Source organism: Aythya ferina, assembly GCF_964211825.1.
Source record: "Aythya ferina genome assembly, chromosome: 5".
NCBI classification, from domain to species: Eukaryota; Metazoa; Chordata; class Aves; order Anseriformes; family Anatidae; genus Aythya; species Aythya ferina.
In genome coordinates this window covers 49,292,614-49,317,680 of record NC_140301.1, presented here as the reverse complement: position 1 = coordinate 49,317,680, position 25,067 = coordinate 49,292,614, and the positions used below count along the sequence as shown (strand labels likewise).

Below are 25,067 nucleotides of genomic sequence, written 5' to 3'. Positions count from 1 at the left end.
TTCTGTCCAATATTGAAAGCATGTATTTTTTTTTCTGTTTTTCCTGTTGGTTTTCAGTTAATGCTGCCTTTCTGTAGCTTCAGGTATGTATTTTAAGAGTTGTTTCAGCTCAGCATTCTTTCACGCAGTTGTCTAAAATAAGTTTGCTTTAAAAACAGACTTGAATGGAGGGGAGCAAAACAGAAACTAAGAAAGCCTTCTGTTCTGATGGAAGGCTGATGGGCAAATAAAAAATAGCACTTGCAGTTGCTGACCTGCACCCTGGACCTGGCAGGAGAGGGGAAGGCACAGACGGGGAGCGCTGTTATTGCCAGCGCTCTGGGCCAGAGCAGCACGTGCTGCGCAAAGAGCACGTGGCAATCGAGCAGAGCAGCGAGTGGCCTTTGTCACCTGGGAGATGTTTTCTTCCAAACTTTGCTGCCTCTCAACGGTGGTTTAATCCATGGAGATAATGTGTTCTGTGCTGTGCCTTTAGCTCTGCCCAGCTGCACTGACCCCAGGTAGGAGCTGGGCCTACAGGAGGAGAAGAGGCTTGCTTGCAGGTTTGACTTTAGGGCTTGTCATTTTGGAGTTACATCTCCTTCTGTCCCAAGGAAGAGATCAAAGTCTATGTTGGAGTGAATTTTGAAGAGGGTGCGTTTTCTTGATGTTTTTCTTATCCTTTATAGAACTGAAATTTTAGCATGCTTTGAGGGATAGAAGTACAGGCTTGTTGCTAGACAGGGTGTGGACGCTCCTCTTTCTTTTTCTTTCTTTTTCTGATGCTATTTTAGGCTCTCAGTTCTCACAAAAGAACTTGTGCTTTGAATTTTGTTTCACTCACAAATGAGTAGAGTGAAAATCTTTGGCCGGCGACTTATTACCAAGTTTAAATTGCTTTTGCATGGCAATAACTTTGTTTCAAGAACTGTCTAGCTAGTTCACCTGATTCCTTCCCTAATGCACCATGATCATAGCTTTGTTCTTAGGGTATGCTGTAAGGCCTTGATCTTCTGATCTTCATCACTTTGTTGCTTGCTAGTGAAGGATTGCTTGTTTGCAAGTAGCAATTCACCTCAAGGTAGAATATTCTTGAGGATTAGGACTTTTTTTTTTTCATTAATAACACTCAGTCTTACTATTGTCTGGCCTAAATGTAATTTAAAGATTCTTTTGTCTATCTTTTCCTTAAAGTAAAGCCAGGCTCTCTCTGTTTCTGGGTATTTTAATCGGACCAAATGGATCTCTAATGTATAAGCTCAGCCCTTCCTGAGCAGGCTCTGGAGAGTGGAGAGGGCTTTACGTGACTGATGCTTGTCAGCTGCTGTGTTTTAATTGTAAAAGTTCCTCAGACACTGGTGGGATGGATGTGAGCCAAATTGGAGTCTGCCTTTTGGTGATGCTGGAAGGAGCCAGAAGTCCTTGAATAAGAAAGACCTAGGGCCTCTCGGGGCGTTTTGTCCTTTCTCCCTGACTAAAATAACTGTGGGGGCATCGTACAGACCCATGGGTGCAGCAGGCTGTCGCTTCCATGGGGACGGCGCAGACCATAGTGAAACCCTTTTTTTCTCATTTTTGTGCTGTTGTGCTACTGTGTCAAAGAGCTTCCTGATCAGCATAGTACAGCATCTTAGCTCACAATAGGTATTGTTTTGAGAGGGTTGGCACAATGTATTTGTGCTGTGATTTGATCTCTCCTTTGTCTCGAGTAATCTGTTAAAATGTAATGCTTAATCCTACTCCTTTTTGGCAGGTTTTCCTCCACTGTTGTTACAGAGATAATAAAACAGCATAGCTCTAGTTGCAAGAGATCACTGACGAAAAACAATGTTCAGGGTTGTTTCTTCTGTGTTTTTGGCTATAAAACAGAGAAGCTGTGGCCACACTGTAGGCAGGGTGTGTTGTGCTGTCAGACTTGCTGTGGCTGCTCTGATAGGGAGCTTCCCTGACTCTCCCTTGTTCCTAGAGTTTCTGTGAAAAAGGTCATAGAACCAGACAGCACAGCTTTCTTCTAACAAAAAAAAATTGCTTCTGAAACCACAAATCACGTGTAGAACACTTACTCTATCTAACATGTACTTTTAAAACGATTTTCCTTTCTTTGTCTGTCAGCTTTGGTACCAGTGGACTGTGGAAAAGTGTACTTCCTCCCTGCCCCCTACCCCAAATTACACTAACTGCAGTTAACAGACCTTAATTAAAATGCCTGGTTCGTAGCTCAGCAAAGAATTTGGAAACAAAGTTAGTTATTCTCAGGCAGCTCTACCACAGATTTCGTCTTGGGCAAAGCTGTTTCCTGATGTGATCAACATCTATAGAGATGTGATCAGCATCTCTATACCTGTTGTTCTGTAGTTCAGTTGGACAGCAGTCAAACTCTTGGTCCTAGTGCTTATTCCTAAAATAGGAATCCTCACATGTGAATTAGGCCAATATATTCAAAAGCTGCTGCTTGTGGAGGTGCTGAGTTCCCCTGATCCCACTGAGAGCTGAGGACACTGCAGACCTGGGCCTGATCCAGCTCCCTCTGAGGCTGTTGGAAATTAGTTGAATTCCTTGGGAACTAGGTAGACCTCATTCATTTTTATTTTTATAATGGAAAATTGGAGAGTCAGGGACTGAAATTGAATTTGCTCACAGTGGCACGAATTCAATGGTACACCTGTGGGCAACGACACATGGACCTCTGCTGCTGTGTGCTCTTCCCTTGTCGCACCAGAAATAACGAGAGTGGGCACTCAAAGGGTGTGATGAGTGGCTGGGTAGCAACGACTGATGACCAAGAATCAGAAGTGTGGTAGGTAGTAATTAAAGCATGCTACAGTGATGGCATTGAATGCCTGCTTGACCCAGGGAAGTATCTGTTAGGGTGATCTGAAATGCCTCTGTAGCACCAAGTAGAGTAGCTGAGCTTCCTGTTCCTTGTTAGTGCTGCTGCCACCTTGCCTTGTGTTAACTGCGCTGTGGGTGTGAAAACTCCCAACAAGAATAGATTTCAACACGCTTGCTGCTGCTGGTAGTAAAAGTTGAAATACAAAATGTTTATTTGTGGAAAATGCACGTAGTCCACGTCAAATCTCCCTGTTCCATCTCATCCCCCTTTAAATCAAAGAAGATCCCCAATTTCGGGGGGCTGATACAGGCAAGATGGAGCAGACTGGTGGTGCTATGAACCTTACAGTGAAGGAAGGCTTGTGCTGCAGAGTGGTTTTGGTAAATATTGTTCCATCTTTGAAGCAGTAATGTCTGCGTTGGGCTGTTTTCAGCAGCCAGTTTGGCTTCAAAGAGATAATTATCGGAGCCTTCTCTAACAGCAGGGATGAGGGCTCCCTTTTGGTAAGGCTCGATCTCCTTTTGATGAAACAAACTCTATTAAAGAGTTAACTCCCCCCATCTTCTATACGTCTTTGTCTGAATGTGAAAATTCTTTCCCTGGCTTTTTTCCTCCCCTCTAACAACGTCAGGAAATTAAATTGTTTATTCAAAATGTCTGATGTCGGTGTTGGACGCCCACATTGGCTTGGGAACTCGGAGACATTCCTGCGAGGCAAATCCCCAAAACCTGCGAGGTGGCTCTTTTCTGCTCTGCTATAAACGTGTGGTTTGACTGTCAGGGTATTTTTAAACACGCTGCCCAGACAGCTTTGAAATATGAATAAAGCCCTAAGTATACACAGATGAGCTGCAAACAATTGAAATGTGTTTAAATACTTGATCTCTTCCACGTATTCATCAGTACCTACAATTGGGGCGTGGGGGGGCGTTAAGGAAGTTTTTGAATCGAGGAATGTTCTCTGATCCGAGGGAGAATAGAGAAAAGCCTCTTGAATTGAGCATTGGCCTGGCAATCACAATAGGGTTTGGGCTCTGTCGTAGGCTTTATTGTAACTTAAGCAAGTCAGTGAATTTCCCAGTATCTTACTTCTTCCACCTGTCAAATGCAGGAGTAATAAAAACACATCACAGTGCTGTCGTATGGCTGAGCTGGTAGCAAATCGTTAAGGGACTATTGGATTTCAAAGGAGACAGAGTGTTTGTTACTTTATCTTGATATTATCAGCAGCTCTTCATTCACATCTGTTCTGAGGCACATTTCAAAATTAAAAATTCAAGGCATTGAAATTCCACAGTTCCTCATGGATGGTTTAGTGGTGGACTTGACAGTTCAAGGCTGGGCTAGGTGACCTTAGGGGTCTTTTCCAACCAGAATAGTTCTCTGAAGTAACCTTCAACACAGTTGTTGGGGACTGCAACCTGTTTTAAAAAGTTTTAGCCCTCTTGATTGTCTCAGACAATTGTCTATTTAACTGGTAAACGTTTTCAGTTCATCGTATACAGATTAAGTGACCACTCGGCTTTTGCCAAGCTAAGATCTCATCTTCCTGCATTGACTTTCTTAACCCAGTCACTTCAATACATGCTGACGGTGGAGCTTTGCTTCAAAGAGCAAAGAGGGAAGGAGCCAGGAGGCTGTGTAGCAATCCCCTCCACCACAGGCAGTGCTGAGGGTTGCTTTCTTGATCACGTTTCTCTCTGCTTCTTCTGGGGGTACCTGAGTTCAGAGAAGGCCCCACAGCCCTGCAGACACAGCTGTGGCTGCTCTTCTCCAAGTACGCCCAGAACCTGACGGAACACAGGAAACGTGGAAACTTGGAAAGCTGCAAATAAATGTGAGCCCGACCCTAAGCCTGCTACGGCTAATGTGAGTTATTTTTCATGATACAACAGTTTACCAAACACAGGAACTTTGCGAGGAAAAAAACCTCTCATAATACATGGGTTTTTAATAGCACCTTATCTAAAAGGTGCTGTGTAACTTACTCATTTAGCTGTGACTTAAAAAAAAAAAAAAAAAAAAAAAAAAAATGCTTTTCAGAAGCAATTCATTTTCCTTCACATCTTCAGAGTTGTTTACTGTGACTGGCTCTTCAGGAAGTCTTTACTCCTTTGTGTTTATTATACACAATTTTACTTGTAATAAACATCTGAAAGACTTGACTGATTGGTGGCTGAGGCTCGTATCAGACGTGGGTAGCAGCCGGGCTTTGTCACGCTTATTTAAAAATGAAAAGATCAGGTACTCGGCAGCCTTTATTCTAAAGGAAGCTACTGCTCACCATTGTACCAAGAAACTATTTTTTCCCCTCTAAATGAGGCCCAGAATCTCCTAGGAGATTTTAAGACTGTATCTTTTCTGAGAAATAGGATTATTTGGTGCATCTTCTAAAGTGATGCTTGAGCAGTGTGGTGGCACCTCCTGGAATGAGCAGTGCTCAGGGCTTCCTGCAGGTGAGGCAATAATCTGCACTGGGTGGATGGTGGAGGAGTCTCATCTAAAATCTCAAGTGAAAATGAGGAAGGCTGTGAATTTGCTGTAAGTGAAGCTTAGTATTTTTAAAGGGGGTTCTGCTTATGTGGACTGTCTCATCTACAGGACTGTTGCAGAACACGGTGCGTTCAGGTGACCTCCCTGTGTTACTGAAAGTTTAAAGAAGTGGCCTCAGTCATAGGAGAGAAGAGCCCCAGAGAGACTGACGGCTTTTTAGGACTGTGCTGCAAGGCCCTGTACCTCCTCTCCAGGTTGCTTTTCAAACAGGCTAGGACTGACGGTGTCGCGCAGTTTCCCTCAGGAATAAATGTTCTTGACGTGGTAGACGTTGCCTTTGTCCTTTCTGTCTCCTCTCTCCGAGGTGTGTTTGTTTTGTTCTGTGTGTGTGCATGCAATGGGAAGAGACTTCAATGTGGTCTTTTCCTTTTGGCTGTCAGCTGTAGCGTGGAGAGAAGCCTTGCAAGAGGGGATTCAGAGCAGCATTCAGGCATTGCGAGGAACGGAGTCAGTGCTTGGGAAATCTGTTAAGCTACTTATTCAAAAACATCTTAGAAAACTTCTGTGTGGCATAATTACTGAGAAGTAGATGTCATCTGTTGCATGCTTGTGTAAAACGGTATGTGGCAAGTGGAGGAGTTGGTAGCTGTAATACCACCACTACTGCGATCCTGAGGTGTGCGTGTGGGAGGAGCGCTTTCCCAGTAGGCTCACTTCCAGACAAATCCGGTTAATCCCTCAGTACTGGTGTCCAGTGATTTACAGTGATCTTGCTTTTAGTGTCATGGAATCAACAATGGAGTTAACCCACATTAAATCAATCACCAATGCTGTTATCCCCACTGAAGCAGCATGGCCTGTAGCGCCTTGAAAGGCCGCTTTGATAAGGCCCTGTTGTGAGAGGTGGCAAAAATCAGAGGACTGAGCATTTAGTTCTGCCTTGTGGGAGTGGTTTGAGTGAAAGTTGTTTGCTTCCAGGGGGATCTTATTCAGGATAGAAACCTGCTGTGTTGATCCTAAAGCTGCCTGGTACAGCAGCAGCTCTCGGCCTTACATCTCTGTGGGCAGCACCTTAAGGAAGAGCTCACAGCTCCTCTGCAAAACCCAGAGGAAAGGTGAGAAATGGTAGCTCTGCGTGAAGTGTCTGCAATGGCAGGCATCACCCAATGCTTCTGCTGCCCATACAGTCCTGGCACGTCCATCATCAGTGGAGGTGCCTGATAGTTGGCAGCAGAAGCCTGCTGTACCTACTGACACTACTAGAGACGTGCAAGAGCCCTGATGCTTGGCTGGGTGCCGCTAAGTGACAGTGCAAGAAATGTATTGCTGTAGGGGGATAAAGACATTAGCCAATGCATTTTGAGATATTCTAGTATCGGGGAAGTAGAAAAAAGTGGGAAGAAGTTTGATCTTTATTGTATTGTCCGTGTAGTTCTCCCTCTCTTGTGGGAGGCAGAGCTTAATGGCAAGTTCAGCGTGCAGGTTGTCCTTAGAAGCATCTGCAATTAGTTTGTTGTTGGGGTAGGATGCAAGACTGGCTTAAGGAGTTAGTTACAGTGAAATATTTTACAGACAAATGCTTGAAAGAAAGAAAACTTTCTGCTTTTAACAATATTAAAACTTTGTTTTGTTTTTTGACGTAAGGGCTTGTTCATTCTTTCTCAGTTCATAGCCTTAAATGGCCAAAAATGCAGTTTTAGATTTTTCTTTCATTTCCTAATTGTTTGTCTGTAGACTTTTTTCTTTGAGATGTGAGTAGAGAAGTTATTCTTCACCGGAAAAAGCCTTCCTGAAAAATTCTAGTCACGACCTTGCTAGCATTTTTTGAAGAACACCACAGTGTGAAAACAGCGGAAGAAAATCCTAAAGAAATGGTCTGTGTTATCTTTCCAGCACTGCTCCTGACTGAACACCCACAAGTAAGAAGGGGATATAAACAAAGCTGTACTGCATCTCTACAAGCAGGGTCTGTGGTTTAAAAGTGCTCTGGGGCATGAAGCTGCTGGTGTGAACTCCACCTTGAAATTGGTAACCCGAGTGGTAGGCGTTGTGCCTGACCAAAACACTGGCCAGTGCTTTCAAACTTGGCTTCAGGCTTCAGACCTTCAGCACATGAGCAAAGATTTTGTTGGGTCCGTGTCAGGCTTCCAAAGGGGGTTCTGCTGCAAAATTGAGGCTCAGCCTTGGTGCTGTCAGGCTGACACTGCCAGTGAGCTGTGCCTTGGGGGCTGTGGGATGCTTGGATGTCCACAGTGGTGCTGGGCTCCTCTGGTGCCCCCCTTGGGGCAAGGATCCACATCTGGAGGAGCGTGGAGGCCGGGGGGAGGAAGACTTCCCTTACACGTGGTGGGCGATGATGCTAGAATTCAGTGGGAAAGAAAATGTAGGTAGTCAAATTATTCTTGGGGGAAAAAACCCACACCATACTTTTATACTGTCAAATTTTTTTGAACTCTTACTTTCTCTAATTAGTTTCTAGATAATTAGAGGTGCATTCCACATAAGATAACGCCTGCTTATGGCCTCTTTGAGCGAGTGCAACTTTCCCAAGGTTTTGATTATCTTCTTTTACCAGCCGCAACTTTTTTCCATTTCTGAGGGTTGGGAATGTTTAGAAGAGGAACGCTTTTGTTAAAATGGAATAGTTTCTGCGCTTCAGGTGATGCCTGTGCGTTTTGCAGCTTACTGTGACATCTTGGCCGCGTGCTGACCAAGCAGGAAACCCTGCAGGTCCAAGTGCAGAGCAGATAACATCTGCCCAGAGCCCGGGTGCAGTCAGCAGGGTGTGCGGCTGTGTGCAAGGTCCTTACATCATGCTGGGTGTGGAGCAGCTTCGTTCTTCTTCACAAAACATGGCTGGCTGCAAGGATCTGACATGCAAAGAGCTGTGCAAATGATCTGCCTGGGAAGGTGGCTTCTTGCAGTAAGAAATCCTGCTGCTGTGGGTAGATGTACGTGCTGGTGGGGTGTAAAAGCAGATGCTCAAGCAAGTATTTTCTTTTGCCTTCATGAACAATAATTCCTGCAAACCTGAGCAAATAGTGTATTTATGTACTAAGAGGTACATGCATGCATTTTTCTGTGTAGAAAATCCTAATCTTATGATGTGGTTCGGTCATTCTCATTAACTGCTACTTGATAGATTTTGTCTAAGCGACAGCAAAGGGGATGAATGAAAATCGCTTTCCTCAGTGGTTGTTGTTTTTTGAGGACCAATCTAAGACATCCAGAGTTTTCAACAGCTGTTGAAGGTAATCCGTAATGTGGACTTTCCCCCCATGTATAATTCTTCAAGTCCTTGTATGTATTTTGGAATTGCAGCAATTTGAAAGCTGTAACCTTCCTACAAGCCACTTTATTTTATGCTGATTGTATCTCCAGTTAACCCGTGAAATAATTCTGGCAATATCTGAGCTGGATCCTGCGTATGACACCCCAGTCAAATGTCCAAGCCCAAAAAAGAGAACACGGGCAGTTAACCACATGCACCCAATGATGAAACAATCTGCAACAGTGGAGGAATCGTCGCTTTCTCCTTGCCCTGCGCTATGCGGTCACCTATAAGCTTAAAATCCCAGTGTGTGGCATAGCATCTCTGGAGTCTCTTATCTCTGGTGTCTGCAAACAAAAGAAGTGAGCAACGGGGAATGAGTACGCTTGTCCAAGGGAAACTTGTTCTGTGATCCTGTTTAATCAAACATGTAATCAACACTTAATCAAACACTTAATCAGTGACTTGCATTTTTCCTTCTAATTAGTTGCTGCCAATTATTGGGATTGAAGAGTGAGTTTTGGGGCGGAGCTGGACAAAAATAACCAGAGGAAAGCAGTGAGCTCTCGCTGCGCCTTTGTGTCTGCCTCTGCAGCTCCTGCCCAAAGGCTGCATCAGCTGATGGTGTCCGCCTCCTTAGCAGTGGTAAGGACAGCGGTAATTTAGTGGGCTAGAATAGAAATAGAATTGTTAAAAAAAAAAACAAAACAAAACAAAACAAAAACTCTTCAAGCCAAAAAAATAGTTTTTTTTATCTTGAACTCATCGGTGTGCTGATGGCACTGGTGTTGCAATGGGGAGAGGCAGGTACCAGGGAGCTCCATAAAGGGAAATGTGTGGAAGATGCAGGTGAGGTGCTGGCCTCGGGCTCTTTCTCTGAGAGGGAGAATGAGAGTATGAGTAACAGAGCTCCTGCATGGTTCTGCTTGTCCAGGCAGCTTCTGGAAGATCTAGAGAGGCCCGTGACATTGCCTCGTTCCTGGCTATGCAGTGTGGCAGAGCTCCCAGCAGAGCCAAATCTGGGCTGTGATGAGTCCTGGCTAGGAAAGGTGATGGTGTTCTGGGGTTGTGCAGCAGCTCCCGTGTGCCCCATGCCGAATCTGGGAAAGCTGCAGTCTTAGAACACCTCAGCTCGGTCACTGGTGGAAACGATGGGTGTGACAGCTGCTGTCTAGGATAAGTTACGAAAAAGCAAGGGCAGGATTAATTAGGGCACTGTGCGGGTGTGTCTGCCTGAGAGAGATTAGCAGCAAGAAGTGCTGTGGGAGGTCAGAGGTGTGGGGACAGTGTGGCACGTGCTGGGTGTCTGAGCCCGAGGAAGGGCACTGAAGGTTGGGCAAAGTGGTGCTGGCAGAAGGTTGAAGCTGACTGGGAAAAATTGCTTGGTTCAACAAGATGGGATGCTCTAAACTTCCTGTAAGCCATCAGGGTTTGTGTTGAAGAACTTCCTGGCTCTGTCACTTGTTTTTGTGTTACGGAGGGATGTGTGTTTGAGTAACAGCTTGGATCAAAACCAGGTAGTAGCTGTGCCCTGTGGCTTATGAAGTGGGCACAACAGGCATGAATTTACAGATAACAACCCAGGCAAGGAATTTTCTCCAGCCAGGGTAGAGATTTCTTGGAGATGCTGTTCTGCCCTTAACAGGTACAGAAACTATCCTGAGTGATGGAGGCTTTGTTTTGCTGCCTCATCTCTGCTCCAGCTCTCTTTTGGCTGATCCTACAGATAGGGATCCTACATCCCTCACTGCCAAAAGCTTCTGGTGTGTTCCTATGAATCCTCTTGACCTACACTGACTTGATATTACAGGGTTGGCAGCAGTATGTTGTACATGTGCTGCATTTCCAACTCCTCAAACTGCAGCCCTGTCTAGTGAGACTGGCAGAAAGCTCTATTCTCTTATCTGAACTTTTTGGTAAGGCTTTTTCTTTCCTCCCTCTAATGGTCACATCAGCTATTAGTATTATTCTGCATGCCATATAATAAAAATAATCCCTTAACTTGTTGCCTCTCAGTTTAGATCCTTTCTCAATGCTAAGTTCATGTAGCTCGCGTTTTATTTGATTTCCAGGATCATGTGTAATTCATGTAGATCACCAGATGATTCACTGTGGCTCTGTCAAATGCTGTCCTGGTTCTTCTCGGGGAAGTTGGCTGCATGTCAACAAGCAGGATGTTTTGAAACAGTACGGTCATGGCTTGTTGGAAGCCAAGCCTTCATTTTATTGCAAGCCTCTCTAATGAGGCTTCCAAATAAAGTAAAATCATTTTTTGATCTGTGTTGGTGTAAACTCAAGCAGAGGAGTAGGTTGCAGGGGAAGGAATTTCCCGTTATTGTAACTGTCATCTGAATCAGTTCAAACGCAGAGAAACAATCCAATTCACTTTGAATTTGTACCACAAATTTCCTGATGGATGCCTTTTTCTCCTCAAAGAGGAGATGAGGCAGCAGAGTGGCACTTCTCACATGCAGTTGCTTTTCTGTCTGCTGCTGATGTGGTTCATACAGAGTTTGGGGGGGATAGGACAGGGTGGGATGATGAATAGTGAAATAAGCATGAAACCCACTTTCAGATGAAACTGGGCTGATGGAAATGCTTTATAGCCAGCCATTAATTTCGGCCTAAAGAAACAGCCCTCTTTAAAATAGTGGCTGCATTCAGAAAGGCCCCAAAGTAAAGGCTGAAGCATGAAATGCTGCTCAAAGGGAGCAAACAAAACAGGAACTGGCTGGATGAGCTATGTGAGCCTGAGCTGGTGCAGAGTTTGGAGAGGAAAGATTTCTAGGAACCTCTCCTGCATTAATTGTTTCCTGCAAACCCTTTCCGTGGGTGTCCTTTTAACCTGATGAAACACCAGACTGGTAGCCCTGGGGCTGCGTGTAGCTGCCCACAGTGAGCTGTCCGCACGGGCTCTTGTTGTTGGTTACGTCTGAGTAAATTACTTACTCTGGTTCCATGCATGAAGAGGGAAATCTGTTCGTGTGTATGCAAACAGTGGTCACTTGGTGAGCGCCGGAGACAAGAAATCACAAATTCTCTCAGAGCTGATGACGCTTGAGGGAGACTTGGTGTCTGACTTGCTCTGTGCTGAAACGCTAGGGCCATCCTTTATGCAAAAAAAAAAAAAAAAAAAAAGAAGCAATCGAGTTTCTGTAGCGAGCAGACATGTTCACTGTCTTAAGTTTCTCTTGTTTGTATAACGAAGCTTTGCATGGAGGAAAAAGCCCCAGACACACATATATCTTACTTGAAGCCTGGCTGGAAATGAATAAACTCCTTTTTGCACGGCAAGGTGCTGAGCATAAAGAAGTGTCTGATTTCTGCCAAAAAATGCCCAGTCTCTTCCAGAGATCCAAGAAGTAGGAAAAAAAAAGTGTATTACACATTTCTCATGAACGTCTCAGTGGGTGTCTGGCCTATGTAAAACTCCTAAGAGGTTTGTTCAAGGCCGCTTGCCAGCGGCTTGGGAAGCTGCAGAGGAAGGTGAGCATTTGGTTTCAGGGTGGTGGAATAAAAGCCACTTCCAAATGAAGGCTTGGTGGGTGCTTTACAGATGCACTGCTCAGAGGGATTCTGGTCTAGGAAGGACAAAATGTGGATAACAGCTCTCGTAAATGAGTGCTCCTAATAGTTTGCTTTCCTGGGTGCTTTTGCGGGTAGCTGTGTGCAGGCTCCAGCAAGAAGATTGTTAAAGATGACTGCCACAGGTGCCTAAAGCTGAGAAAAGCCCTGAAAGGGACAGGTTCTTAGGGGGCAATTGCCAAATGCTTTCAGAAAGTCTGCTTACTGTAGGCTAAGACAGATGGGGCAATCAGAATTGTTGTGTGACCTTGAGAGAGCAGCCCAGCTCACCTTTTGCCTGCCTTTCTCTTCTGTTCTCTTTCCCCTTCCAAAAAAAGACAGCTGCCGTCCGCAGAGCTATGCCCATTTTAGGTTAGCTTACCAGATGTGTTGCATTTCTTCAGCGTGAATTCCCTGTTCAAACAGAACAGGGAGGCATTGGGAAGGTTTATATGTAGGGCATGACGTCAATATTTAATCTGAAAGGCTCTCTCTCTCAAAATGGTGAGATATACGGACAGTTAGGTTTACAGGTAAATGCAGATATCCATGCTCTGAAGTTTAAATGCACTAACGAAACAACTTTCTGGCTGTCCTAATACATGTCATGATTCTGTGTTGTCCCCATGAAAGGAGAAATGCGTGCTGTCTCTGTAAACCTCCTCTCACCTTGTAAGAGCCCCAGAGGCCCTGAGTGTATTTGTTAGCCCAGACACGAGCGGCAGCTGCTTTAATAAGGAGACGCTGGCAGTTGTTACAGTTCTGAGAGAAAGCTGCTTATGAAATATGCATGCAGGTTTTACAAGCCATGGTGTACACGAGTTAAAAATTAAAAACTATATTGAAAAGTAAGTAATTTTATGTTGGGCCATAGTGAACGGAGAGGCAGGAGCCTAAAGGAAGCTCCAGAATAAATGAAGACTTGCTTGCATCTGCCCTACATGTTTTATTTCTGAGAGCTGCGCTCTGTCTAGATAGAAGTCTGTATGAGCACCATGATTTTGGTAGCCTAGAAAAAGGGCTTCCACAAAGGTGGGGTGGGGCTTTATCCCCCCTCACTTTGACAGCCTTACTCTGCTGGGATAAAAACGTGTTCTTCTCTGCCCTTCTCATCCTGTTTTTCTTTGCCAGTCGGAACGGACCTACACCTCAGTCTAGTTTTTTTCTCTAGTACAAGATCCCCCTGAGGCAGCCTCTAACTGGCCAGCTCGGGAGGCTTTGGCAGTGAGCAGCAGTGCGGGCTGCAGGAGGCAGAAGCTGGCCGCATCCTCAGGCGAGAGCTGCAGTCCGCACTGAGCTGCGTGCTGCTGCAGAAAGCCGGCTCCTAGCACCTCAGCTGTGGTGTTTAAAGGCAGGCGAGGCTCTGGTCTCTGGACAGTTTTATAGCTAGGTAGGCTGGAGGGCCTTGGTTCAACTCCCTGCACGTTGCACCAGCTCTAGTCAATTCTTAGTTCCTGTTGCAAAAGATGTGGCCTGTGAAAGGAGGCAGGCAGAAGGCTCGATCAGCTCCTCTGCTGATCAAGGGTTTACTGGTAAAGCTGTTTTGCTCAAGAGTGGTACTGCTTGGAAGCAATGCGGGGCCAACATAATTATGGTGGAGTTTGGAGGAGTTGTGCTTCAGCTGACTTCAGATTTGATGGTATCTCAGCCACAGAGCAGGCGTTTCACTAATGCTTTTTGCTAGTTTTGCTTGAGAGATGTCTGAGCATAAAGTTATGACTGGCTTTTGGGAGCTTCAGCATGAGAAACGTGTTAGCTGTAGGCACAGGAGCTTCAGGATATTTCCTAAGAGCAAACGTCTCCAATTAGCTGCCAGCAGGGTTGCTGAGTGTTTCTTTAAATTTACTGCTCTTTGTTCCATGTTACAGTTCGTGTCCATACAGTGTGTGACCATCCCAACTTGTTCACTTTTTGGAACAGCATTGTTCTGTCAATCCTTTTCAATCCCGCTTTGCACAGCGGCTTCCCGTTACGTTGTGCTTTCTGAGCACGTCGTGTGCGCTTTTACTTGCAATGAACAAGGTGATGAAACGGGCTTCTCCGAGCAGCCAGTGAGAGCGCAGTTTAATGCTCTGTGCTGTTTGGGATGGAGGGCCATTGCTTTGAGTGCTGGCATGGGCTCGTGAAATTAACTGCTGAAGATGATTTCCTCTTAGGATTCCACTTAAGTTGTCATCTGGAAAACTGAAAACTCATCTGCTTATTAAAACTCAGCTGGTACAGGCAAGAAGTGGCAGGACCCCTTACCGCTAGCTTTCAGCCTCGAGCAGTTCTGCCATTACCAGCCACAATGCTGGTGAAAACTTCAAGTCAACGTGAGTTTTCTGTTCAGCTTCAGTCTGGGAGCCCTTTCGTGGCAAACCTTTCAGTATGGCTTCAGTTTCCTTGCATTCCAACTCAGTACTAGCAGAACAAAGAGACAGTAATGTTTGCCTTCCCATTTCAGTATAATAGCTGTTAAGAAATTGGAAATAGGTTTTCCTGTATTTCGGCAACATCTGGAAATCCAGAGGTAAACAAATTACCCATCGGCTAACTAATGCACCTCATCAACGAGAAGACTGCCCTTCTTTCCCAAATTGTGTGACGATTCCCTTGACGAAGAACACCTGCATACTTGATTTGCAGGGCTCCAGTGACAATGGAGAATGAACTTTTTAGGATCTTCTTGATAGCTAATGACTTACTCTGTGATACAAGAGAACAAGAACCTAGTAATTTGTGACTGCTGGCTTAAACTAAGTTCAGAGGAGGTTTGCTAAGAACAATACAGAATGTAAATTTTTAGAAGTTTGGATTCAGAGAATAAAATCTACTCTTTAATACTTTTATGGTTATAGTACCAAGTTTTATCAATGCATGCAGAAAACTTCTGCCTCAGTGTAACATTTATTTGCTCTCCAGTGCCACAATATGTTCAATTGTGCAATGTTTTTCATATTATAAACCCTTTTGTGTGAGGTTATTTACATTTTACAAATGAAAAGTGCGATGTGTCTGTATGTTTCTAGAAGCCTGTGATAGCTTCTAAAGTAAAAGTTAAAAATATGTGAAAGATGAACTGTATCTGTCCCCAGCAGCAACACTCTTCTGCCTTGTGAGTGTGCTGCCCCTTCTCAGGTGTCTTTCAGCCATCACCTGTGCCTTGTGACCTTAGGAAGGCTTTTGAAAGGGATGGGTCATGTGTTTGCTTTTTGCACAGGGTCATATTAACAGTAGGGTGATTGGGGTCACGGGGAGACAAAGGGAGCTTGGCAGAGGGAGGACGTGTATGCTCTCTGCAGTGCTTAAAGAGGCTAAAGAGGCAAGCGGTTTATCGAAGCCAAAGGATGGGGCTGGAACAATTTAGCATGCAAATCTGAAGGACTCTGACCCTTAGGAATTATGTCCTGTAATGGAAGATGCAGTGCCAAGGCAGCTTGGTTTGAAGATGATTTTTAAGAAGTTTATAAAGACAGCACGTGGTGTGGCTGGCTGCCATAGCTGGAAACTGGGTCTGCTAACGTCTGAAGGTCCCCCTGGTGTTGTGTGCCTGTGGTTGAAGGCTAACCCCTGCATAATTGCTCATAATTGCCATCAGGTACTAAATATGTCTTTGAATGTCTGCTAGGATGAATAGCTCGTTGTCTTTAATCATTTTCTGTGCAGCTGTTAATCATTCCTTCTTCCCACGATGGCTCCTCAATTTTTTTCTTAAAAGACAGTGGTTTTGTGTCCCTGCTGGGAAAACAGTGTGCATGGGCTCCCAGACCTTGGGGTCACTAGTTTCAGGAAGAATGTCCTGCAGAGGTCAGCACCACTGATGTGTCTCGAATGTCCAGTTTAAACAGAAGAAAACAGAACCTTTCAAGTTTGTAGTTAATGACTTGATGGCTTTTATGACTTTGGTACTTAGAGATTTTATTTCTGCAATGCCTGTTCTTTAATGCTGAAAGTAGTAACCCTGTTCTGTTTCCTTAACCCGTTACTGAAGCTTAGTCTTAAATTGCCCATAGTCACTGAATACTATTTCCTCTGCTTACCGTTTGAAGTGTCTGGTTTCTTTTGTGGCTTCCTCCTCCCTGCAGCTTAAACCTCTGAAGTCTTGATGTTGGATGCTTCGGTTTGTCTTTGGTCTGGCAGCATAACGGGTTAGTGGGCTTCTAGCTGGCTCTTTGCTCTGAGGTGCCGCTGAATGTCTGCCTGTGTCGTGGTGGGAAGCTGAGGTGTGTGGAAGCATTGTGGTGCCTCAAGTAAACATGAGAGTGATGCTGCTGCCTGCCCTACCAAAACGCTCTTTGATTTTCTGGTCCATTTGCTGGCCCTGTGTTCTGTTGCAGCTCTCAAAGGAGCACTTTTGTAGCTGTAAATGGGATAATATAATGCTCTCAAGATGTAGAGAAGATCAGATGGTTCTACCAAATGTCATGTGTGAAGGGGATGGCAGTGTAAAAATCACTTACAGTGCCGTAGTCTCTGATCTACAGGGGCTTCTATTGCAAGAACTGTTCCCTATTTATAAAAACAAGGATGAAATGAAATACACAAATGTGGCTACCCCCTGTGATTTTTGTGCTTAAAAGGTCCTCTGTGACAGCCAGAAGTCTAATTTCTTCAGCCCATTTAAAGAGCACTTAAAGCTCTAAGTGATACCTCTTCTCTCCTATACTGCATTGTCTGTTGCTACCTGACTGTACTTTACTGCCTTCTCCTTTGGATCTGTGATGCTTTACAGAGAGAGGGAGAAAGCTGAGGATTTCCCCCCACACACACACATCCCACTCCAAATGCCAGCTTCTCACCCATTTCAGTCATAAATCTTTCAAAAATACTGACCAAAGAAGAGAAAATGCTTACTGAAAGGTACAAATAGTTGGATTTAAGTTGGCAAAACTACCTCTGATTAATTCCCTGCTTAATAGATTGAGAACAAAAAATAAATAAAAATTGCCCCTGTTACAGCTGTGTCTACTAGTATTTCAGGTGCCTTCAGTTAACTTCAGTTAACAGTGTGAGCTGGGGCTGCTGGTTGCTTGCATCTCTCATGGGCAGTTCTGAGAAATGATAAAAGCAAGGATCCTGGCAGATGTCCCCTGAGGGAAGTGCAGGGTACTCTGCTGGTGGAGAACCTGGTGCAGATTATCTGAGCTCGCCTTTGTGCCTGGAAGAGGAACAGGATGTCTGTGAGGCTGTGGATGGTCAGCGTTTGCTGGTTTTCACACTTTACTTTGGTATTGTTTGCATTGTGTCTTCCCGTGTCTGATAATTTCAGTGTGGTGGAAAGCCGTGGCGGCTGCAGGTTTTTTCTCTGATTCATTAATATTTATGCAGCTCCCTTAGAAGCCAATATATGGCTTTTCTGGAAAAATGCTTTTTATGTTTTATGTCAGAGTAATATATTATTATTATTTGCTATTTTTTTTAAATGTGTGCATCTGGAGGTGAAACATTCTCACATATGAGAAAATGAACTTCTCTGCATGCATTAATAACTTCTTAGGCTATTAAAACAGATATCATGATTGCTTTTTACTTTTCAAATTGTAAATTGTTTGGTATTTTTCAATCCATCACTCAGACCAGACAGCAAAAATATGCTACTTAATTGAACCACGGCTGTAATGTATGACCTGAGCATCGTTTTCCCTTTGTAACTGTCATTCTCTATAACGTTCAGGTCCTGCATGCCACGGGGAATTAGTGCAAGCTGTTTACTTTGGTTGTTTGCTTGCTTTAACATCCAAAGCTATTCTGCATAGTTTGAGACTGTGATAAAACACAGTTCATTGGCTCATAGTAACTTGATATCGAACACTTTCCTAAATCCATAGGTCATCTGAGCTTAAACGTGATTTCAACTGGTGTGGTATTGATTTTAATCATTGTTGTATGTGGTGAGGCTCGCGTTATCCCATAGAGCTGTGCATTGGCTTCAGGTATACAACTAATCAATCGTAACAAGCTTCTGGGTTTTATTCAGTGTTGTAGGCAACTTATATGTCTGTTTTATCTTTAAATGCTGTAGTGTATGATTAAATGAGAGCTTTGCCCTGAAGTTAAGTGTATGCTGGAAGCACTAGTCAGAAATTTGTGCTGCCCTGGGTAGGTCTCCATAGGCTTAGGTGTACTTACTGTGCCAGTTGAAGGCATCAAAGTTTTGCTGTAAATTAAGTGTTTGGTTTTACCACTTTCAACCACTTTTTCCCTTCTCTTTTTCCCCAGAGGTTCTCTGACATTTGCTTAAATATTTTTCTTCTCCTTGGGCTGATGACTGCAGTGTAGGATTCCTGTCTAGATGTTCTTTGCAATGCAGTGCCTCTTCAAAACAGTGACCTCTGGGAGCCTTGTGGAGAACTGACCAGTTTTCAAACATCTGCTCAAGGAACGCAGGCAGACGGTCTCACTTTGACACAGTTTTGCTGCCTCTTTGGAGGGAGGAGGGAAATATGGCAAGCAAGGATCTGTCTTTCTGAAGCCCCTCAGAAAAACGGGCCTGCTGTGGGTTGCCACCACCTGGGTGTCAGGCTACGTGGAGGGAGGGAAGGAAGGCTCATGGACAGAGCAGGGACTAGCAGTGGTCATGGTGCCAGGGGACAGCACCTTTGGGTCAGGCCTTGTTCCTGCCTTGGGCACATTCCTGCGCCCCTCGCTGCAGCCTCCCCCAGCAGTTAGCTCGGCAGTCTCCTCAGCACCACCACCGCATGTCCCTCATGGATGGCCCCTCATAGGCCTGTCTGTCACCTGTGGCCTGCAGCCTGCTTCCTTCTGCCTGTTAATTTTAGGGGGTCCTGGAGTGTGTGTGCTGGACCAGCTTGCTTTCCGTGCCAGGCCCCAATCCTTTTTGCCTGGGATGTGGGGCAGTTGGTGCAGTTATGTGGTGCTGTGTGCTCAGCACGTGTTGTGTAATACAAAAAAAAAAAAAAACAAACGCTATTTTGGTAGAGGACTTTTCCCAAATTAACTAATCCTCAAAATATGTATGCTTCTATGGTTTCTTGTCTCCTGGGTTTAAGTATTAAAAGTTCTAATGTTTCAGATAATCAAAGGGGAAATCCCACTCGTGAGAAAGAGGAAGACCCGCCGCTGTGAGCCAACCTCGCTAATCGCCGTCTCCTTCCCGTACCTGTTTAAGTGTGTGTGTTGGCATACCCAGCACCCAGTGCCTCTCCAGTAAATCCCAGTAAATTTTTGAAGTCCATTTTGAGGGCATTGTTGAAAACCTTTAGACCAATTCTTTCTGAAGTGGCTCTGGCAGCCAGCTTGCAAGTATTTTTCTTCAAAGTAGGATAAAGCTTACTCAGTGTGTATGCATGCATGGCAAAAAATGCAGCCTTTCCCATCAACCTCTATCCTTCAAGGAGCTCTGGAGCAGCCCTTTCTGAAGTCTTCTGTATTTTAATGGGAGTTTGGAGTTATTCTGTTTACTCCAGGGCAGACACAGCAAAAATGTAGCTCGTTTTGTTATTTTAACTCTTAGCTTCTACTACTTGGAATGCTTCTGAGTGGGCTGTTGCACTGATCTACAAAAAAGCACTTCCTACCTCATATTTCTTGTTTATCTTGCTTAGCTGTGTGAAAGTCATTGTTTCAACAATTTGGCTATTAACTCTTTCTCTGCAAGAGTCGTCTTTTTTTCTTCCCAAAGCACAGTTGGAATGCATCTGGCTAGCCTCAGGTGACGTTCTGCAGCAGCGCTTCCCACGCTGTAATGGCAACGTATCAATCGGCCACCGTTTGTGGGCTGCCATTATCTGTAAGAGGGCTTTGAAATACTCTGTAAGAGGTGCTTGGTTTCATTTTCTTTTTAATTTCCTTGCTGAGGAAGGATGAGCTCTGTTGTGGTTGTGCAGTGCACGCATGCTGCATCTCGGCCAGAGAAACTCCAGGCTTGTGAAGTGTAAGAAGGGAGCAGTTTGTGTCGTGGATGCTGATGGATTGCCTGTCCCTTTGGGCAGCTTTGTAATGGCTTTCCAAAAGAAAGACTTACTGTATTGGACAGAAAACTGGAGGAACCATTGTGTATTCAGCAGTGTGCAGCACTTGTGACTGGGGACGACAACACAGGCGCCCTTAGATAGACGGGTGCTGCAGACAGAGGCGGGCAGCACTGCTCTGTGGCCTGCCCCAAAAGGGTCTTTGACTTTCACATATGGGATTAGTGGGAACGAGGAAGAGATTCCAGTCATGTCCTCGCTGAGGCTTTTCATTCTTAAATTAAATTCCCTACATCTTCAAAGTGAGAAGAAGGTTATAATATATTTAAATAGCCTGCATATAGTGAGAAAGTGGTCTGGTGTAGGAACGGCTGGGCTCTGTGCCAGGGATTCAGTTCTACTCTTCAGACTGAAGCAGAAGTGGCTTGTTTTCCTTGATAACGTGTCAAATGCAGTGACTGAGCACTGTTGTGCTGCGTGCACCTGAATCTCAGTTCTTATGCTGGCAGAGAGATGAGCCACATCTACAGATCTGCCTGGGCTGGCTCTACCAATTGCAGCCCTCAGCGTTTCGATGTATGACCAAAATCGAGGTGTGCCCACCTCTGCTCTCAGGGCAGCTGCAGCGTTCCCAGCAGGGCAGCAGCTTAGCATGTCTCCTGCATCTCTCCAAGGCCACGGCTCAGAAGCTGCCGAGGTGCTTCCTAGGCAGGGAACGGAACCAGGGAAGTGCTTGCCTGAATCTGAATTGGGTACCAACGTGCAGATTTTTATTGTTTGTTTTCTAGTGTGAAGTAATGCTTTTCCATTAGTGTTTGTTTTACATATTTCTCATGTTTCCAATAATAACCATTCCTTTTTTTCTTTTCTTTTTCAGGAAAAGAGGAGTAGAAGTAGTACAGGTGAGTAAAAACTATATTCGGTTATTTTTCCATTCACTTCTCTGCTATAAATACTGTTTTTGGAAACAGTGGATCCCCTTTTGTGGCATGTGTTGATCTTAGCTAGTCGTAAGCAAACAGGTATCCAAAGCGGAGATGAAGTTGTTTTTTCCCACGTTTGTTCATGAGTAAGATGTGGTGGTTGATGAGGTGATGTTAGTCTGTGCTTACTGCTCTTGAGGATGGTCAGGCCTGTCAGGAGTAGGAGCTGTTCTTTGAAAAAAAAACAGTGGCAGAAGGCAAGTTCTTGCAACCCAGGGCACAGAGAAGTGGCACTGGACTGCTGTGGGGCTTTAGCCCATCTACTGTGAAGTTCAGGTGTTGGCTGTTTTGTGTTTCCCAGTTCTGAATGGCTGTATTCACATGAGATGGCACTTAAGTGATGATGCCAACTTGTAAAAGGAGTTATGTTACCTTGACAGCTGTGTTGCTGTGAATAATACCTCAGAGAACTGTAGCCCTGGAAGATCAAAGGGGGAGAAATGCTCTTTCCTTCTGGCCTATTTTGTCTGCTTTAGAAGAGCAGCATATCATAGATTTCACTCTTCCTGGTGCTTACTCGGTGTGTGGTCATTTGAGAGCTGCGTGGTATTACAAGGAAGGAAGGCACATACTTTACTGGCTGGATTTAACCATATTTCCAGCAGCCTTTTGCTGCTACAGCATCATCTTCCTTACTTGTACCTCCTATTGCTCAGAGCTAAGGAGCAGCTTCTTTTATCAGTTCTGATACAGCCTCCCCAGGCTGATAAATACAACCAGCATGTGTAAAGCACAGCTTCACAAGCAGCATGGGGAGGAAGGTAGCCTATATTTCTGTCATTCTGTGACACACTATTACTTTGATAGTAGTCCAGTGCTTTCCAATCCACTATCTGCATTTGTTTTACGTGCCTAGTGCCTGCTGCATACACATAAGCAGCAAGGTGGCTGTATGAGATGAATTCAATGATACTCTGATTAGCTGAGCAGAGAACAAATTCCATTTTATCTATTGGGCTGAAGTTGCAGTCCTTCAACATGTTGCTTCAGTTAGTCTTCGCTATATCAATGTATGTAGGATGCACGAATGCTTTTTTTTGCTGATGTTTGTGTAGCTTAGTGGCTAGTTATTTCTTTATTGGAAGAGCGTTTTGCAAAACACGTGGACAGAACTAGACAGGACTTGTGTAGAAATGCTTCATGGTTTCAAATTTCCCAGCATAGCTGAGATGCCAGACTAACCTGTACTGGGAATTTGTGCCCCAGAGGCACACCTGGAACACTGATGCCTGCTGCTCTGCTGGAACAGGGTGAATGGCCACGTGCAATCATGACTTGCCCAGCACATGCGTTGCTTAATATGTCCTGATGCGCGTACTTGTAGTGAGCGAGGGATGTCTCAGAAGTGTGCTCTTTTCCCATCCAGCGTTACTAGAAAGCTTTGCTTGTGTCACCTCGTGCATCCATTCCGCTAGCCCTGCTTCTGATTGGGGATGTCTTGGTGTCAATCTGCTGGACAAAGTTTACTTAATAGAGGGAAAGTTGTTTACCTGTGTTGAGCAGTAGAGTTTTTCATTTGTTTCCCCTTCTCCTTTAAGGAACTTACTCTGTTGTGAGCTGTCTTGAGGGAAGCCAGCTCTTATGCCCAGCAAAAGACAAGCAACTCAAAACAGAAGTACACAGACTGTTTTTCTGTTTTCCTCTTCACATAAATTCAACTTTTTTTTTCTGGCTGCAGGCATGCTTTCCAGTTAGAAGTAGTGAGTTGAGAACTAAGGTTAAGTTACTGGCTTCCAGGTAGCACGATGTACTGGGATGCGTCCAGGCTCTGCAGCAGAGCTGTTGCCGTACCAGCCCCAGTAGTGTTCTGGGCACCGTGCTGGCACAGCTGCACAGCACAGGGAACAGCCACAGCTCCCTGGGGAGGTGTGGGGGCTCTCAGAACCTCAGATGTTCCCTGTCATCCCCTCGGTTTTCTTGCTGACTCCTCCAGCCCCTTGCAGCCGCCTGCTCAGCTGGAGTGACTTGAGCTGGTGGCCCAGGGTGGGGATGTGCTGCACAGTGACTTGTGCCCCAAGCACATCTGCTGTGGCCACCGCACAGGCAGTGGGTCAGTAAGTGCTTCAACAGAAACATTTCTTCATAGTTTCTACCCTCACCATTTCAAGGGAGAGGCTACTTCTAAAGTTATGCAGTGATTGTCTAATGAGGCATTAAGAGAAATAAATAAATTCTATTTTCTATTGACAGAATTTAGCAAAGATAGGATTTGCATCATTTCTAAACCATAAAGCTGGTTTTGAACTCTTGTTAAAAAAGCTTGGTTTTGTTCAGTTTCAGCCCTCCAAATTAACGTGGGGGCAAATTCAGAATTGCAAATTGTCAGTTCTTCTTCAGCCAGTAAAGCGTCCTGTTTCTTATGACTTTGTCCACTGGTGAGGAAAAGAAAGAACATCTCCATATACCTTGTTTTTCAGGAAAAAAAAAATCTGTTTGGCTTAGTCTAGAGAGGTTAAGATTGAAAACATGTGCAGTGAAGTGGAAATCATCACAAGTACCTCTGATGGGGACATGCATTTATTTTTGTTTCACAAGCTATGCAAATCCAGGATAATTAGCTGCAGCCCTTTGGCTTCTGACAAATTGCCAGTTCAGTCTTTGTGTGACAAAGTTTGGAGCCTTCGTACTTCTCGCGACTTCAAAGGCCTTTCAGGCATTTCCACACCCAAATTTTCCTAGAGCTCTAGCACACTTCTTTTTTAATATTAAAATAGTTAAGATTTCCTATTTTCCATGGATATTTTTGGTTCTAACGAGCACTAATGCTCTCTTTTATCTTAGAGAGATGTTCTTTCTAGTCAGTTGGCTATAAAAGTGGGATTAGTCATTGTATTTCAAGCTGCACATTTTTTAATAGCAATGGGATATGGAGGACAACATGTTTTTCAGTGTGGAACAGCTGATTGTAGTAGTTACAATGGTCTAGGCTGCTTTTTTGGTTTCCTTTTTTTTTTCCCCTCAGGTCTCTGGGAATTGAGATATTTGAAACCTTTTACTTCTAAGAAGAAAACTGTCCCTTGAGCTCTGGGTTTTACTGAAGACAGCGAAGGAGAATTAAGGGTCCTTTCCCCCTTTCTTAAATCTTCAGTCAAAGTGGAATACCAAAGACAACAGTTTCCACTAATTGTTGCCAGGGAACGGTTGTTTTCTAGAAATGCGGGAGGTTTATTTTCATACGCAGTATTAATGGAATAAGCCTGGAACAGCGGCGTTCTAGCTGGGAGAAGGGAGCTTATAAAACATATATCCAACAGCACGGACAGAAAGATGTGACTGGAGAGCTTCCAAAGCAAGCATGTTTCTTGATGTTGGAGAGTTGGTACAGGCAGAAGAAAGTTTGTTTTTACATGCATGCCAGGCCATTACTCCAGTGCTTGTTCTCAATATGGCAGTCAGCTTTGCCTTAAATGCAGTTTTGGAAGTGATGCTACAAGAGCCCTCCAGCCCTCCCCAATCTAGATAGTGTAGGCACTTTGGCTTGTAGGCAGGGGACTGCTGGTCAAGGTCTTGAGAAGAGAGTGATGCTGCTTAGCTTCTGTGCTACGGCGTGCATTTGGATGTCTCAGAATAGGGTCTTCCAAAAATGTAGTGATGAACAAAAATTTCAGCTTCATCCCTTGGAAACAGCAGGACCGTGGAAAGCCACATCTCCAGCTGAATCCCGTCTCTGATCCTTCCCAGTAGGGATCTTCTGCAGTAGGGTCTTCTACAGGAGACCCTCCTGGCACTGAAGGAGCAGCCCTGCCCAGCAGGAGCAAAACGCGGGTTCCAGTGCAGGGAGGGATGTTTTTGGCACACCGCTCCGCATTGCATCAGCAGGCTGGTCAGTGAGGTACAGCATGCTCCTTTCTGGTCCAGTGGGGAAGAATAAATACACATCTGCTGGGGCAGGGATGGAAGAGAAAACAGCAGAATGCTTCCAGCATGCGGATTAAGCAGATTAAATAAATGAGCGCTTATTCTTAAAAATTAGACCAAGTAAGCCAATCCATCAAAATGCAGTTAGAGCTTGATTTTATTCCCGGGGAGTG

At 44.7% G+C, this 25,067-nt stretch overlaps 1 protein-coding gene across 4 annotated transcripts in view; it reads left to right on the top strand.

The window, feature by feature from the left end:
* ITPK1 (inositol-tetrakisphosphate 1-kinase) overlaps window positions 1-25,067 on the top strand; it is a 136,673-nt gene that overhangs the window by 10,393 nt on the left and 101,213 nt on the right. For 3 of the 4 annotated variants that reach the window (XM_084519945.1, XM_084519947.1, XM_084519948.1), the window contains one exon: window positions 20,931-20,955. The exons of the other annotated variant lie outside the window; for it this stretch is intronic. In XM_084519945.1, the coding sequence (XP_084376071.1) occupies window positions 20,931-20,955 (25 nt within the window). The remainder of the gene's footprint in view (window positions 1-20,930; window positions 20,956-25,067) is intronic. 4 annotated transcript variants of the gene reach the window in all.